This window comes from Lethenteron reissneri, chromosome 42 (assembly GCF_015708825.2).
Source record: "Lethenteron reissneri isolate LAM-NWPU_2019-01 chromosome 42, ASM1570882v1, whole genome shotgun sequence".
In the NCBI taxonomy this organism is placed as follows: Eukaryota; Metazoa; Chordata; class Hyperoartia; order Petromyzontiformes; family Petromyzontidae; genus Lethenteron; species Lethenteron reissneri.
In genome coordinates, this window is record NC_083820.1 from 8,093,322 (window position 1) to 8,111,830 (window position 18,509).

The 18,509-nt window shown below is 47.0% G+C and overlaps 1 protein-coding gene across 3 annotated transcripts in view; it reads left to right on the forward strand.

The window, feature by feature from the left end:
* Nucleotides 1-18,509, forward strand: part of LOC133352843 (collagen alpha-1(XXII) chain-like) — a 158,644-nt gene that overhangs the window by 98,721 nt on the left and 41,414 nt on the right. For 2 of the 3 annotated variants that reach the window (XM_061568796.1, XM_061568798.1), the window contains 7 exons: nt 5,054-5,098; nt 11,994-12,065; nt 14,037-14,054; nt 14,559-14,612; nt 15,808-15,861; nt 16,707-16,760; nt 18,308-18,352. In XM_061568796.1, coding sequence (XP_061424780.1) covers nt 5,054-5,098; nt 11,994-12,065; nt 14,037-14,054; nt 14,559-14,612; nt 15,808-15,861; nt 16,707-16,760; nt 18,308-18,352 — 342 coding nt within the window. The remainder of the gene's footprint in view (nt 1-5,053; nt 5,099-11,993; nt 12,066-14,036; nt 14,055-14,558; nt 14,613-15,807; nt 15,862-16,706; nt 16,761-18,307; nt 18,353-18,509) is intronic. The other variant, XM_061568797.1, reaches the window with a different exon arrangement.

The window sequence follows — 18,509 nt, forward strand, 5'->3', positions numbered from 1 at the left end:
CATTTTCACCCACTGGTGATGCTGGCAAGAACTTGCTTTAGACTACTGGGTACGTTGTCGCGGCTGTGCTGCGTCACTATCCCACGTGCCGAATGAGCCTGCGTCCTACTGAATATTACTCCTGAAAAAGGCTACCAGGGCCTCGAACGAAACGTCGGGCATCGTGCCGAGCAACGACGCACGGCACAATCCCGAAAGCACACCGGAGGGAGCCGAAAGTGACAACTGGTGTCTGAACTTTGTCCTGGCCCTCCTGTAGGTGGACTCAGCCTTAATTGAGTAACGAACAATAACGAATGTATACATCGGAGAGCTAACTGAGTTTAAAGTTTGTTTGGCTTCAGAATTAGCAGCGATCCCGTGCCTAAGCAGCAGGGTTTATCAACAGAGCCAGGCTCGTGACGCTTTCCTCGAGGATTGACACGTCGTGAATGCTGAAGTGCACCGTCTATGCAACCATCTCTGCCGGATCTCTGCCGCAGCATGAGTTTCATTAGTGACGGGAACAAAAAAGCCTGCCGCGTGATTAGCTGAATGCCCCCTTGCATTAATGGATAGCCTGAAGCCACACGCACTTAAATTGTTGCTAAGTTATGTCTGAACATCGGATTTGGGAGAGGGAGGGGGGGATGCTGCCGTGGTTGGAACGGTTAGCGCACTGGACTTGATTATCTAGAGGTCTCCTGTTCACTCACGGGGGCGCGGGAGTTGAAACAACGGTGCAACTTTCTTATTTACACCACCACCACCACCTCCTCTGTCCACCCAACAGCATACTCACGGCTTCGCCACAGTCAGGGTCATCCGGCTGGTCGCGTGCGGTGGGGGTAGGGTGTGGGTCATTTCCATCGCTTTGAAAAGGTCAGCGTGGAAGAGCAGGCCAAATACGGTCGAGAGCAGCGGTCGGCAAGCGTGCGGGCCTCTTCGCGACGCGATTCATGAAGGACCCACCGTCTCGCATTCACCCACAGTGCGTTGTGCGTCTCTTCTTGATATTTTGATTGCCGACCCCTGCTCTGGACGGGCTCTCAAAAGCTCCCTTTTATTTGAGGCCCTTTTGCCAGCAGTGGTGTGAGCAAGCAGTTTCAGGGCTGCGCCTTTTATCTCATAAATGTTTTTTTTTACAGGACGTCAGTATACGGCCTACGACCTCGATGCAAATATTTTTCCCGTAAAATGATCGCGCAAGCCTTTCGCTTCTTGCGGCTGCCGGCCTTGTAAGTGACAGTGTTGACGCAAACAGCAATTATCGGTCCACGTTGCACGCGTGGGTACGATTTAAATATATTTTTAGGCAATAATTCACACTTGGAACATTTTCGATGGGATGGTTGTGAAAGCCATTGTCAGTCAGCCGGGGGTTGTGCACTCGACAGAGACACTGGGGAGCAAGCGTAGCGGCTGCTGCTACACATATGAAAAGGGGCGGCAGCTCTCGACACGACAAAGCGAAAGCATTATCAGATCACAATTACATTTTTCTACTCGAGCGGGAAAAGAGACGGCCAATTAAACTGCACACTCGCGCGCGTGTAAAGTGCGGCCACGATCTTAGATAATGTCCACCACCCCGGACCTGATTTTCCAATCCAAAACAAAATTGCATGTTTTGCGTGAAACAATCGCTTCGCCGGGCTTCTTTCTTTCTTTCCACGAGACACTCCGCCAATAAACTACGGGGCGAGAGAGAAAGAGAGACGAACACAATCGAGCCATGCGCCTCGAAAATGACAGCTCCATTAGTGACGTGACAACGTCAGCGCTATCGAGCGCTGCGCTACGATCGCCGGGGTGAAGGTGGGTCGGTCGGTGCAGCGGTTAGCAAACCGCGCTGCTGTGGACTCGTCGAACTGAGTTGTTGTATTCACAGCAACGGATATCGTCAGCGGTGAGCGACATCTGAACCACCACCACCCCCCCAGACATGTGCAAGGGGGGTGGGGGGGGTGCAGCTGCTGCGGTAGGCGTCGTGAGCGGTAGAGGGCAGAACATGAACATTCACCGTTAAATTTCGATTTGAAGCTTTCGTGACTGCAGGGATTCATCTTCTTGGTTCTTTCGGTAAAGTCACGTAGAAGGGAAATAATAAAATAATAAAAATAAAACATTATTAAATAATTCTCACGACGTTTCGGCCACAACGCAAGCAGCCGTCTTCAGGTGGAGAACAGGTCTGTCTTCTCGACAGACCTGTTCTCCACCTGAAGACAGAGTCTGTCTTCTCGACAGACCTGTTCTCCACCTGAAGACAGAGTCTGTCTTCTCGACAGACCTGTTCTCCACCTGAAGACGGCTGCTTGCGTTGTGGCCGAAACGTCGTGATAATTATTTTATTATGTTTTATTTTTATTATTTTATTATTTTCCTTCTACGTGACTTTACCGAAAGAACCAAGAAGAAGAACATTCACCGTTGTTCTGAACTCCCCCTGACGCAGGCAGCGATGAGAAGTGAATTTGGCACCGTTTGGACACACATGTCGGCTGGACAACAAGAGGAATATTTAAATTGTGTTGTTTTTTGGGGGGGGGGGGGAAATTGGAAGCAACGGGAAAGAGAGGAAGTCCTTGACGACCACGTAAGAGATTGGTGCCAGATAGATGTGTGCTACTTAAGAATATTGGCACAGGACAGAGTAAAGTGGAAAAAATTAAATGTGCAGTGGGTTATCTGCCCATGGATCGTGATGATGATGATGATGATAAATCCGCCCCCCTATCTTCACCAAAACGCACCAACCATTGTGGTGAAGTATGGTCAAACAAGTCCCATAAACGACGTGGCATGGGGAGGCCTTCATCCAGCAGTGAATTGGGATGCTACTTATTTAAAACAGTGACTACGGTAGCGACCCCACTATTACACACATCCTTCGATTGGGCTAATATTTCACGGCGATGCGTAAGTCGACAACAATCACCCAGCCCAATTTACGAAACATGTTCTGGTCAATAAGCACCACCCTGGTGCCGTGCATCTACCGTGCGGGGATAGTCAGCAGAGGGCCGCAAGGCGCAGTGGCACAATCGAGCGGTGTGCATGATGTAAGGCCTCAGCAGGGTGCCTCTCGTGAGCCAAATCGGGCCCCCCTTTGGTACTTAAAAAAGGAAACTGGCTCAACAGTCACGTGTGACCGGGTCACTGGTCATTCCTTAGTCGTCGACCTGGGGTCAAACACGCTGCGGTTATCGGATGGGGTGGGGGTAGAGACGGGGGTGGGGGGGTTGAGGGGCAGAGTTTCCGTTACAACCATTCCATTTCACAAACTCAGCCATTCCTTTTCACAAACTCATCTGTACAGTTCCCGTGCCCCCCCCCGCCTCCTGTGTGAGACGAAGTGGCGTGGCAATTAACCAATATTTCAGTACAACCATTTGTCAAGACGCTGAGCAATGTGGCAACAACACACATTGCTGCGTGCCATGCCAGCCTCGTCAGGTGCTCGCCAACAGCAATTGCCATGGCTAAGTGGTGGCTCTCTGATGTTGTCTTATTTGCGTGCTATTTGTTTGCGTGAAATAATTTTAAAGGAGCTCAATACAGTAGTTATGTTTTTGAACACGCATCCTTCAAACATCCACCACGGCTGTGCGGGGTTATGTAGATGTGAACTTAATTTCGGGTTCAAATATGTGGCACGAATAGAAATGTCAATGATTGTATTTATTTATGTATTGCTCGTCTTAAATGAGCAAGCCACATCCCTTCTCCGACTCCTCTTCCTTGATCAGATCACGTGTCACCGATCTGATGCCAGGGATTTCATGATGCCTCTAACCCACCCGTAAACAGACAAGGGTCCGTTTCACTGCCAAAAATGCAATGGAATAACATTTAGTTCCGTCAGCTTACCGGCCTTGCAGACCAAAGCTTTCCAGCAACATTTATTTTAAAAGCCAAAGCCTTGGATCGGTTTTAGGTCTCATCCGCAGGGCAAGTCCTGTTGAACTAACATCTCTGGGTTTCCTGGCATTATAGGCAACAGCCAACCCTGAAGACCTGCGGGTCCCTTCAGTGCTGCCTACAATTTACTTCTGCGCGTAGATTTTATTTCAAAATCCCATTGCGTCTCCGGGTTGTACTGCGTGCTGTTCCGCACGCTGTCCGACGTTTCGCTCCACGATCTGTGCCTCATCTTGGGACCAAAGGAACCGAATTTGCTTTCGTTTCGTTGCACGATGTCTGGCATGACGTTAAAACCCCATGATGTCCGGCACGTGGAGCACAACCAGAAAAACACGCGCCGGAGTGCGCGCGTACATTTTGCGCCATCCAACCTCCTGCTGCGTTAAGGTCGAGGGACTTGGAACACCGAGGGGGGTGGGAGGGAGGGGGTGGGGGCCGGAGAGCGAGCCCCCCCCCCCCCACCCCCAAGCCTAACAGCACACACGGGAGCACGTGCACCAACTGACTCCTCGCGCTCGCGGAAACGCGATCCCACCCGCCTGGCAGCCCCGCGCGTCGAGGAAGGAACGCGAGCGCGCCGGGGAAAACTTAGAACATTTTTTCCCCCCTGTAGTCGCGATCCCTCGGAGCGAACCTCTCATCGCCGCCACGGAATTAGGTTTCGCCCACGAGCGCCGCTTTGGCAAATTATTTATTTGTGACCTCCCCAGAGGCCGCCACGGTTTTTTGAGTTGGGGGTCAACGTTACGTGGCGTTTTTCGGTGGAGGCGAGGGCATGTCCCCGGTGAAAGCGACCGGATTATTGTCACCGCCGCATCGCAAGCCATTGGCTAGGGCTGTATTTCCATTAAAAACATCCTAATAGTGGGCCCCCTTGACACTCGCAGATGCTTTGCCAGGGTACATCAATTGCAACATTATTCTTCATTATTGTCAAAGTGCTTTTGTAATTTAGGATGCGATATATTACAAGGTCAAACATTCGCCGTCGCCGGCAATGAAATCATGCACACCCAGAAGGCCGTGCGGCTGATGGATTTTTGTTGTTGTAAGAAACACGTCTGTTTTGTTTACGTGGAGAGACGGAGAACGCGTGTCGATGTGAAGGAGACGTCTTGTCTACGCATTTATTTTATGACGTTTGCAGGGTCGTCGGGGCCAGAGGGGAGCTACGGGGAAGGAGGGACCTCCGGTAAGTCCAGCATCCCGCCACTCGAGCCCCTCCGGTCCACAGCTCCCGGTGCAGTTACACCGCCTGCACAATCGATAGCTAAGCCAGTGGTGTGATGACCGATTGACCCCGCTATCAATGACCCCCCCCCCCCCCGCCCTGGATTACATTCCTCCGAACTTCAGAATTACAGCCATTGCAGGCCCGCATTTTCACTGCCTCCTTAAGCAGCGTGGCTGCTGTCTACTTTTGGAAGCACGCTTAAGACGAGGGTGCAAGGAGGATTGATGCCTCCGGCTGGTGACAGCCAATCCTCTGGCCCTTGGTCGACAGCCCGTGCTGACAACTACATCATCAACTTGCCTGAGCGCTTCCACGACATGCGGGCAGATTCAGCTAAACTTGCTTCGGGGAAACTGACTCAGGGAAATTGGCGCAGGGAAACTGGCTCACGAAGGCTGACTCAGGGAAACTGACACAGGGCAATCGGCTCAGGGAAAGTGGCTCACGGAAACTGGCGAAGGGAAACTGGCTCATGAAATGAATTGAACCTGTGTTGGTAGCCGTGCACAAGCACACTTTACAAAATAACCCTACACATTCGTCAATAACACTGGCTTTAAAAGGAAACAAATATAACATAGGCGACATTTAGGGTCATGACCTTTGCACATTCATGTTTTGTGCTATGATAAAGGACCATTAATCGAAACGTCGCCCATTATAATTTTTTTAAAGCCACTGTTATTGAATAATTCGTGTTTACGGTCCTGAAATGATGCCCTGCCCTCGCGTGGTACAACAGCGCCCTCTATGGTGGACATGGACAAATGTAATCATTACATACATTATCGACGAATCGTTTCACAAATTTGACACTTCCACGGGATACTTATGTCAGTGTGTAAGTCTGCCAAATGAGGCATTTTTACAAGAAATAATATAAGCCACTTTAGCATAACTAAATCTATAGCAAACTTTCGTGGTTACTGTTGCTGTGAACTTAACTCCAGTGGTGCCTCGGTATACGTCGTTAATTCGTTCCAGAAGGGAGGACTTATACCGAAAATGACGTCTACCAAACGACTTTTTCCCATAAATAAAGAGAAAGGAAATAATCCGTTCCAGAGTATAATAAATGATGTTTTATATGGCATATTATACATTAATGGGGTTGTATAAAATAATGTAGACACTACTTATTACTAAAATGCATACATAAATTAAAATAAATGTATAAATACATTAAAATAAATTGAAATAAAAATAAAATGTAACGTCACTTTACCTTGCTGAGAGGAGTTGACAGCCTACGAGGATGGTGGTGAGGAAGGGGAGGAGATGTTATTTTTTGGAAGGAGACTCCCCTTCCATTAAAACTTCAGGAAGCTGAAATTCTGTGGGTTTTTTCTCTTTCTTTTTCTTGTCTTTTTTCTTGACTTGGACCTGGTTGAGGCTCACCAGGTTTGAGTTTTACTAAAAACCTGTCCATTGAAGTTTATGTTTGCCTTCTTCTAAGAATGTTCTTGAAGTGTGACATTGGTCATTCCACACAATACTGTTACGGCTTGTTAGAGCTTTATTGGGGGTGGAGTATACGCGGGTTCTGTACGTGGTAACTCATCCCGACCTATACAAGTTCTAACAAGCGCGTCGTATCCCAAGACATTTTTTTCTCGTCAAAACACGACGTATACCAAATTCGACGTATTTCGAAGTGGTCGTATACCGAGGAATGACTGTAATTGATTCCTCCACCAATACTGAGGACTTGGTCAACCACTCACCGATGTTGAGGACTTGGTCAACCATTCACCGATGTTGAGGACTTGGTCTACCACTCACCGATGTTGAGAGCTCGGTCTACCACTCACCGATGTTGAGGACTTGGTCTACCACTCACCAATGTTGAGGATTTGGTCAACCACTCACCGATGTTGAGAACTTGGTCAACCACTCACCGATGTTGAGGACTTGGTCAACCACTCACCGATGTTGAGGATTTGGTCAACCACTCACCGATGTTGAGGACTTGGTCAACCATTCACCGATGTTGAGGACTTAATCTACCACTCACCGATGTTGAGAACTCGGTCTACCACTCACCGATGTTGAGAACTCGGTCTACCACTCACCGATGTTGAGGATTTGGTCAACCACTCACCAATGTTGAGAACTTGGTCAACCACTCACCGATGTTGAGGATTTGGTCAACCACTCACCAATGTTGAGAACTTGGTCAACCACTCACCGATGTTGAGGACTCGGTCTACCACTCCACCATTTCGTCTCATCCACCGCACGGTCTTGAACCACCACTACCACACTGCAGGTCACAAAAAACTCACCCACTCACACAAAGATCCCCCGTATAGGCTCAACACGCTTTTTTGTGTCAAGTGCTGTTCACGAGCATCGATGAAAGCCTACACAAGGGGGGTGGGTGGCCATCACCACGCCCCCGGCCGCCTTTGTCTCCCCATTGGCGATGTTTACACACCGCACCAGGTACTCTCTTGAGGCTGAGTCGGCCTAGGGGAGGCCTAGGATCGGTTCAGATTGTTATGCCCGTGAGATTTTGACATCGAAAAATGACTGACAGAGAGAAGATATTGGCATTCAAAAGTGTATTGCTCTAGAAGTACCGTTCAGTGCATCTAAACTGGACCCAAAGAGTGACCAACGTAGAGGTAATAAAAAGGCTGCACATCGAATAAGACCTGATGGAGGCAGTGATGGGTAGGAAACTGGAACTATTTGTACACACGTGTAGGATGGGCAACAAGAGGAATATTAATATTGTGTTATAATTGGTTTTTTACCCTTCTATCTGGCAACAAAACTGACACCTTTTTTACAAGGAGTCATGTTTACATAGACCACAATACCTGCAGTCATAATGCAAACAAAAAACATAGCTCTGATAATGTGCACTGTCCTTGAAGTTGATTAGTCCACACCCGAGACAGCTTTCCTTAGAGCCTTTTGGCGTCATCTGGTCCAACCCATGTGAGACTAGGCTCTAAGGAAAGCTGTCTCGGGTGTGGACCAATCAACTTCAAGGACAGTGCACATTATCAGAGTTATGTTTTTTGTTTGCATTATGACTGCAGGTATTGTGGTCTATGTAAACATGACTCCTTGTAAAAAAGGTGTCAGTTTTGTTTGCCAGATAGAAGGGTAAAAAAACAATTATCATATTTTTTACTGGAAAATGAGGTTCCAATGGTGTAATATTGTGTTGTTCGGAAAATGGAAGGAACCGGAAGGAGAGGACGACGACATTAGAGACCGGTGCCAGAAAGACGTGGCGGCTACTTGAGCATAGTGGCACAAGAAAAGGGCCGTCCATAAATGACGTCACGCACCTAGGGGGAGGGGGGGGGTCAGACATTTGTGACGATGTGTGACGATGGGGGGGGGGGGAGGGGGTTGAGAAATGTGACGTCACATCAAAATGTGCAACTTTAAATAAATATAGAATTATATTCCTGGTTCTTTTGGTAAAGTCACGTAGAAGGGAAACAATAAAATAATAAAAATATAAAAAATATCTTTTTTTTATTGTTTCTCTTCTACGTGACTTTATCGAAAGAAACAAGAATATGAATTCATGCAGTCACGAAAGCTTTAAATCAAATATATAGAATTGTTATAACAACACTAATTGTTATAACAACACTCCTACAACATCAGAGTGCAGCGCCACATTAATAACGCACTACAATGACAATAGTTTAAAGCGATTTGAAGCATGTTTTATTTTAAAAATAGAAATATGGTTTTGGGGGGGGGGGGGGCAGAGCTTTGTGACGTCATATTTGAGGAGCGGGGTCTGACTTTTTGTGACGCCGTGTGACGAGGGGGCGGGGGGGGGTCAAAAATAGTCCAAAATCGCGTGACGTCATTTATGGACGGCCCCAAATGTGCAGTGGACACCTGCTGTGCTACCTGCCCATAGATCGCGATGATGATGATGATGATGATTGGACAAAGGATTCTCAAACAATCCACCCAGCAGCTGCGCACGAGCTGATTCCATCACTCCGTCTCCGCGACGGACGTCTCTCGTTTTGTCAAAATCAAATGACGTTCATGTCCGTCGGCCTGGCTTTGATCATACCACGTGTGTGGCACTGCGGTTGAATTCCCATATCACACGGTGGCCAGGGGCAGAGGTCGCAAACGGGTACCCGATACCCGTACCCTACCCGATACCCGGCTACCCGTACCCGGCCAGGTACGGGTACCCGTTTGCGACCCTGGTGCGGCCGGGTACGGGTACGGGTAGGCCGTGAGTCACTGGTGAGTAACCGTTTGTCACTCATTTCGCGTAGGGTACGGGTAGGGAACGGGTACCCGTACCCGGGTACGGGTACCCATTTGCGACCCTGGTGCGGCCGGGTACGGGTACGGGTAAGGAATCAAAACCCGTTTGCGACCTCTGGCCAGGGGAGAGCCCTTGCCTGCAATACGGCAGAATTGTATTCAACTGGCCACCAGACTGCGAGAGGTCAAGGCAGGGCCATCGTTTGTTTTCTCAAACCCATTCTCTCCTGGAAGGATCGGTCTCGAATGCTCCGCAGGCAGATTGAATCAAACTTGAGTTTTATTTTAACGTGGTAAAGTAATGTTCGCTGGGTGGCGCTGTTGTACAGGACAACACGAGGGCTCGTTTCTTCACGCACAAACATCGATCCGAGCGATATCTTGATCTGGTCCCGGACCAGTGCCGGATTAAGCTAGTGCGGGGCCCGTAGCATATGTTATATAGGGGCCCTAAATAAATAAATAAAACACACATAAATATTAAAACAAATACATTTTTACTTGCGTAGTAAAGTTATTATATTTGTTTATTTGCCATACAGCCAGATAATACGTCAAAAATCGCTAACCTTAAACACCCAGTCGTTCATAAAAGGTTAAGGCAGTATGGTACTATAGTAATAGAGCAAGTGCAGAATCACTGAACCGGAATTGATAGCTTGAAAGCATTTAGCGCGGGGCCCTTGGGCCCGTAGCTACATCTGTAGCTACTTTTGCGATCTGGCACTGTCCTGAACACCTACTTACAGCAACCCTCACTGATCAACGTGGTGAAATATGGTCAAACAACAACCCATGAGGGAAGCCTTTATCTAGCAGTCGATTCTGCAACACGATCTGATGTCGTTCATCCATCTCCGCGGTGGATGTGTTCTTGGGCATCTTCCTTCCATCAACCACCAACCACCATCCGTTCTCGCAATGTGTTCAGCTTCAGTTTCATTTATTTTTCAGTTTCATTTATTAGGTATAGCCCCGTGAGCCATTCGGCTCTTGAATCGGGTGCAACCGCAACAAACAAAAAACAAAAACATGAACAAGAAAACATCTTTAAAGTGAATATGCGCACACAGAAAAATCCAGGAAAAAGCAGCGATGTGTTCTCGCCCAAGATCGCTGACACCCAAGTCGGTATGCTGTCTCTGACTGACATTTGCTCTCTGATCCATCATCTCTTTCCCCTTTCTGTGTCTCGGTGCAATGTGACGCAAACGTCCCTCCGTGCCTCTATCCGCAGTTCTCAGCTCCTTTGTTCCACTTTTGTCAAAGCCCACGTTTCTAATTGTGCCTTTAAACAGAGAAAAAAACTAAAAAAACTTACGAATTTAAGAGTAGTTGACGAAGGCAACAGTAGAAAAATAAATATCATTATAGACACACGGGTGGAGTGGTGGCATAGTGCTTAGCGCACTGCACTATGATCTTGGCAACCTGACTTAGATTCCTGGCCACGAGACCCCGCAAGTGACACCTGAACCAATCCTGAACTTCCGCTCCACTTCACCATCCCACTGACCAGCGTGGTGAAGTATGGTTAAACACCCCCCCCCCTCCCCTCTCTTGACTGAAATGCGTGGGGAGACTTTTATTGGAGTGACATGGGGCTACAAGTAAGACGTTACGTCAACAGTAAAAAGTATGAATTCACAATAAAGAATGGTGTTTACTGTTAATCTTAATTAAATTGGCTCCTGACTATCTACACTGGTGAATGGGGTGGGGGGGGGGGGCATTCCTCATTCAACCGGGTGGTCTGCAGGCCATTTTTTGAGCGGTGATTTTCACAAACCTGAGGCCAAATTGGCATGCAGCGTGGGTGTAATTGACCTACATGTGGTGGAACATGACTGGAAGGGTAAAACAAAACTACAAAAAACCCCACGCATGGTTCGTGCGTGGTACTGATCTCAAATGTGCGTTTGGAAGTGGTCCGTTGTTCGGTTTAATCGGTGCCATCTGTGGAGGTCGAACGTGGTCATTTAGCGGCACGATGGAAATCTTCAAACGGGGCCACTTCCTTTTCATTCCCATTCACACGAGCTTCTGTTCGTCGGAGGGCCACCCGCCCTGGAAAATCTCAAACTCGGGGCGTGGAGCGGCGGTGGTGCAGCGGTTGGCGCACCGCGCGGTCAATCCGGCGACCCGAGTTCGATTCCCCCGCCGGCCAATCCTAATGTCGGTGGCGAGTGGTATCTGAGCCGGTTCAGCTGCCCCCCCCCCCACCGCTCCACCGTTATCAACCCACATTGACAAGCACAGTGAAGTGCTGTCAAACGTCTCCCGTGACCAACAATAGGGTGTGGTTGAGGCCACCACACATGCAAGGTGAGGAGAGGCCTTCATTGAGCGCTTCTCAACTCCCATTTTCATTCCACGGCACGCTCGCTGTCTTAATTTATGGGGAGGGGGGGGGGGCACTCCGCATGGCTTTCCACCTCCCTCTCAAAAAAGGTTAATGGGGGGGGGATGGTGGTTGGGGTAGGGGAGATATTGCACCCCTTGCCCCCCTCTATGTTCCAATAACCCGAGGCTTTGCACCGATGATTAATTTCCGTCACCGTGTGTTTCTTCCTCCGAACGCTCGCAGGGGAAACGCGGGCCACCTGGTCAGCCCGGACCTCCTGGTCAGCCCGGGCCTCCTGGAGCCATCGGCAGCCAGGTGCGTGGCCTTCCGTCATTGTCCGCCGTGTGTCCGCTGAGCATCGTGCGATGGTTTCACTGCACAAGGTGAAGGTGCAGCCCTGACAATGTATTCCCAACGTCCACTTTTGGCGGAAGGGCCACCGCTAGAGGGAGCCGTCTAAGGCCCTCTTGCAGAAGGTGTCTGGCCGACTGTCCAATTCTGGCCAGTTGTCTCGAAAGACGTGGGAAAGTACCGACACTTTGTCTCACCACGCGCAACATGCCGATCGAGAATAACTGGCGTGTGCCTATGTAGAGTGCGGGTGGACAGAGGGGGAGATTTATGGAACTTGCATGGTGTTTTTTTTGCTGCCACGCCGGGGCGATTGAATCGAACCGGCGACCTCTATTGTCCGGTGTGTTGACCATTACACCATCGTGGCAACATCCAGGGGTGAAACGACCTATTTAGACGGGGTGGGTATACAAGATACGACTGTGGGCCACTCCTCCTTTCTGCCGACTCACTTTTACTGAAATGGCTACGGATATTTTGAACCCATATACACCAATACGTAGGCTCTCACTTTTATATTATTTTTGTTGCACCGTGTATTGGGTTTAGAGGAAGACAGTCTCGCGGTGACAGCATCAATACAAATATTGAAAGGTGCAATGCTCACAATTAAGTTATCTTGCTTTCATGCGCATGTCAGTGAGCAAACAATCCTGGCGTTCAGTAACAAACACCAGCAGTAGCGCGACGAAATTTCACGCTGCGTGTATTTTTAGGAAATTAAATATATGTTCTTCTTGGTTCTTTCGGTAAAGTCACGTAGAATGGAAATAATATAATAATAAAAATAAAACATAATACAATAATTCTCACGACGTGAGGACGGCTGCTTGCGTTGTGGCCGAAACGTCGTGAGAATAATTTTATTATGTTTTATTTTTATTTTTTTATTATTTCCATTCTACGTGACTTTACCGAAAGAACCAAGAAGATGAATCCCTGCAGTCACAAAAGCTTTAAATCGAAATTTTTATATATGTTTTCATTTGTAACAATGTTTTGTTGGCATGTATGGTTAATCTTTGGGGGAACATTTTTTTTATATTTCTCCCCTTAAAATTGTTGTATTTATTAATCTGTTAATTTCCCCCCCCCTTATGGCCTACTGGCCCCCCTTTGCGTGGCATTGCGCTGCCGCATACCCCCCTATATAAGTTGCGCCCCTGGCAACATCCCTAAGTTTTGCTGCAATGCCATGCTTTTGAAAATGAACCATGCTGGTGTGTGTTGTAGTCTGTTAACAGGGCTAATTGCGTGTGTCCGTCTCCGCTGATCTCTTGCCACAAATTAACTGCAGACTTCAGCCTCACCTGCTCCGCATTGGGGTATTTAATTCATTTGACAACCATCTGCAATAATTGTGGGTGATAAAAAATATAACTACTGCACGGGTCTGTTTCGACGCGTGAAAATAGGACACGACAACATTTTGTATCCTTCACGTCATATGCATTTATATTAATTACCTAATGGTGGATAATTAACTGTCATTAAATCGCCTAAGAGAATTACATTTCTCCCTTATTTGTCACATCAAAAATCAGATGAAGCCAATACTTTCCTACAGTTAATTGTCTTGTTCGCATATTTGTCTGGCTTTCGTTTTCATTCTTCGGAAAACGTGCCCTCTTTAGAGTGCGTGAAACCGAATATTGTGCTGAGTCTGTAGGAAATGAGCACAGGGTTCTGCCCATTATATCCTAATTTCATATCCTACAAGCCTCCGATCATGTACACCGACAACGACCTCTTTTCTAAAGGACATTTATTACATTAAAGGTTTCTAAACCGGCGGCGCTCGTTACTCTATCCCAGAGGAAATGAGCTGTCCTGACCAATATCTTAACGAGGCCGAGTCTGCTGCTCCGATCTCTCAAACGCAGCCTTTTATCTCGCGTTCCTTTTCTAACCCGTTGTGCATGCTTGCGCAAGATGGAGTTGGGTGACCAGGTAATTGCCCTATGGTTTTTTTTAAACTCTCGCGTGGGTTTTTTCGCGGTCGTGCCGTATAGCTCTCTTGCGTGTCTTCGCGATGTACCGTTGCGTTGTTCGGCCACGATTTCCGACGTTTCGCTCCACGCGATGGGACCGTTGTCAGGATGAAGCCCTTCGGCAGGAACAATCTCCGATCGCGCGGAGTGGAAATGCGTCGTTGGACACAACCGTCCGACCTTTTTCGCGTGTCGTTTGACTTTTTTCGCTGCACGTGACGAAGCAGCTCCCGGCATGTGGAGCGAAACGTCAGACATCGTGCCGAACAACGCGCGGTACAAACCCGTAACCACACGTCGGACAAAATAATGTTCTATTATTTTATTTCTGCTTCCTTCATTGCCATTGCCAGCTGCGTGCTCTGAATTCCACCAGTCACTCGTCGACTCTTTCTCATTAGGGTCCCAGAGCAGCGTTATCTCTGAGCCATCACGGACATTATTGTCTTCTGTGGTTTCACAGGGCCTGCCTGGCGACCTTGGCTATGTGGGTCGACGAGGAGTTGTGGGATCACCGGTGCGTACGCAGCGTTCGCGACACAGGAACACCGCGCGGATTCCAGAGTTGAGAGTTTGCAGATCCTATTAGGCTGCTCGTGGCATTATTTTTAACACGTTATGAGGTTATTTGCGCAATTAATGTAATAATATTCTTGGTTCTTTCGATAAAGTCACGTAGAAGGGAAACAATAAAATAATAAAAATATAAAACAATAAAATTCTCACGACGTTTCGATTGCAACACAAGCAATCATCATCAGGTGTGAAAAACAACAACAAACACAGCAAGAACATTTTCTTGCTGTGTTTTTCACACCTGATGACGATTGCTTGTGTTGCAGTCGAAACGTCGTGAGAATTTTATTGTTTTATATTTTTATTATTTTATTGTTTCCCTTCTACGTGACTTTACCGAAAGAACCAAGAATATGAATCCCTGCAGTCACGAAAGCTTTAAATCAGAATGTAATGTTTATATTCATTATCACTTTCTTCACTTGAGCATTTCCATTTCTTTATATTAATGCTCTTTCTCAGCACAAGTCTTTTGTGAGTTTCGAGCAACTTTCTAACCTTTCCCCCCACTTTCAATGCACTATAAATGACTTTGTTCGTTAATTCATTATTTTAAGTGGTGACATCCATTTAGGTTGCATTTTGGGAAATGGCCGTTCTTGATGGCACATACAAAGCACGTTTTTACGTGTAGGCTCTTACGTGCCATTGCTTGAAACGTTGCCTATTATACTTTTTCTTGTAGGGCCACGCTTATTATTAATGGATGTGCCGAGTGTATTTATTCATGATTAATTGCGCTTATGCAACGCAGCAGCAGTATCACTAAATATTTTCACTGTGTTTTAAATCTATCATGTAATGAATCGAGCAAACATCATGTTAATACTATAACAATACATCATTAAGCACATGCCACTGTTTATATTTGTACATGATTACTGTAATTACATTACTCAAGTTGTGTTTTTTTTACTAAATACTTGGCATATTTGTGCCAAATTAATCTTGCACTTAGTTTTTTGGTGTGTGTGTTCATCGATGTACATACTTGCTCCCACTTATTAGCTTTAAATAAAAAACACGATATTCTTTTAAACATAAAGTGGCATCAAAAATCGTAATTTAATTCAATCTTGATGGACCATGGCAGTCCACAGGGTGGCTGATCGGTACTGAAATGTTCTCCATGTCAGGGTTCCCCGGGAAAAGATGGCAAGGATGGGCTGCCAGGCTACCCTGGACAAAAGGTGGGAAGCGTTTGTTTTGTTTGTGAAGCCAGTGTTCATCGTCATCATTGCAATAATGATTATCCGTCATCGATATCACCCCTTATAATAGTCATCGTCATTGTTATCCATCCATCATCATCATCGATAATGGCCATCAACTATCCATGAGCTATCATAATCTTTCAACATCATCCATCCATTGATCTGTCATCACCAACAGCAGCAGCATAATCCATCATGATCGCCATCGTTGTCCATTATACATAATTATCATAATCATCCATACTTTCATCATCATCATCATCTATGATACATTAAAATCATCCATCACCCCCCGTCATCACCATCATCCATGATACGTAATCATCATCATGACCATCTATCAATCTTTCCATTATCCATCATCATCATCATCCGTAACTAACTTCAACAAAGCACTGCAAAAATCCTCTAATGATAATTAACAGGCTTCCTCCCCACACCCCAAGCTTGATTGCACTTACAACGTTTCTGCTTATCCTTGTGGTGCTAATCACACTCTTCAAACGTGGTCTGACAGTAATAGCAGAGTTCTGATGCTTCCCCCCGTGCATACCCCCGTCCCTGTTATTACCCCTCATTCCCTTTGCGTCTCTTTGAAAGTGTTAAGGGAGATATTTTTGTTTCCTCTTCAAATGTGAAATCACAACAGTTTATTTGTTTTTCTGCCAGCTGTTGGTTTTCTCTGCTGAGCTTTTATTTATTTCGTTGCCATAGCCTGCGAGTGAGCGGTTGATGGTTTGAGTGTAAATCACATACGAGGAGTGTTTGTACGTACGTGCGTGTGTGCGTGTGCACGCGCGTCCGTTTTGTTTGGGACACAGGGAGACACTGGATCACCGGGTTCCCAAGGGAATCCTGGCATCCCCGGCCTCAAGGTGAATGCCGACAAAACTGAGACAGTGTTTCTTTAAAGAGAAAAGCTGTGCACATTGAAGTGGCTGAGTGATTTTTTTTTTAATGGTTGTTATTCAGCGTCGCCATTCATGCAAATTGCATCTCACAATCGATGACGAACTACAGACAAGCTGGAAGGCAGTAGCCAGGCAGTGAGCCGGAGCATACAATCGCCAAAGCTTTGCAGTCCTCTTATATATTAATGTCTTTTCAGCCAATTAATGAGTGACCCGGGGAGCTAATGTAGTTGACAGAGCGCTGAGCTGGAATCTCTGAGATCCTGGGTTCGAATTCGTGTTCCGGCCAACCGTGTTTAAACTGTGCAATCGATTGTAGCCAATTGGTGGTATCTTCCTGGTCATCAATTACTAATATAAACCGCATTAAATGAATGTTCTCACTTTTACACATATTCCTGCTCTGAGGACGATTTTTTTTTATTTTGAATTGCCCTGCGTCGAACACGTTTAACATCGCGTACGGAAATGAGCACCATCAAATGTGGATAAAGAGGCGGTATCGAAGGCACCTCGGAAGTAGTTCTGTGACATCATGTTCTGATGCCTTTCTCCGACTCAGGGTGGTGCGTGGTTCGGCGTGATAGTTCTCAATGAAAACTCTCTGCATCTTCATCGAATGACGTGCCGCTGACAGCACAACTGGAATCTATTGGGGAGAAACACAGTTAAAATAACAAATGCAATAAAGTGGCTTGCAGCAAGTATATGTGTACTGCATGTTGAACTTTTTCACCACCGTACGTAGTCAACCGTGCTAATATATGTAGGGCAAGGTAAAGGTGCAGCCCTGCAAGTGCCTTGCTCACACCACTGCTCATGGAAGGGCCTCCAACAAGAGGGAGCTCCGGGGAGCCTCTCTATGTACAATATTTGACTACTCTTCCACGCTGGCATCCTTTTAAAGAGGTATTTGGCCTACCTACAAAACACTGGTCAGACGTCTGGGGAAGAGGTGGGAGTATCCCACGTTTTACCCAACACCACACGTCACCTTCCCACTGATTAACTGTGGTGCCTGCAGGTGGCCAGGGGGTGGGAGTGGTGGTGGTGGTGGTGGCAGAATTGAACAAACTTGCACCATTGTTCTACACTATGGGAACCTCATTTGCCAGTAAAATATCATAATAGGTTTTTTACCCTTCTATCTGGCAACAAAACTGACACCTTTTTACAAGGAGTCATGTTTGCATAGACCGCAATACCTGCAGTCATAATACAAACAAAAGACATAACAGTGCACATTATCAGAGTTATGTCTTTTGTTTGTATTATGACTGCAGGTATTGCGGTCTATGCAAACATGATTCCTTGTAAAAAGGTGTCAGTTTTGTTGCCAGATAGAAGGGTAAAAAAACAATTATCATTTGCACCATTGTTGTTCAACTGCCGGGCCGGGGGACCACGTGGAGCTGACACATCTGGATTGCAAGTCCAGATGTCGCCGCTAACCGTTGCATCATCACGGCAGGAATCCTGTATGCACGTGCTTATCGTATTTTCATCATCAGGGTGATCCTGGGGAGATTGGCAGACAAGGCCCTACCGGACAAAAGGTCAGACTCTTTATAAAAGTTCGCACCACGGCACTCTTCAACAGTTGGTCCCGCCTACGCGACACCTGTGTGTGTAAGCTTCACACGTGGTTATGGTGCCACAGTGGCGAGATGTTAACTACCTCGCCTGGTATACTGGGGGTCGTGGGTTCGATCC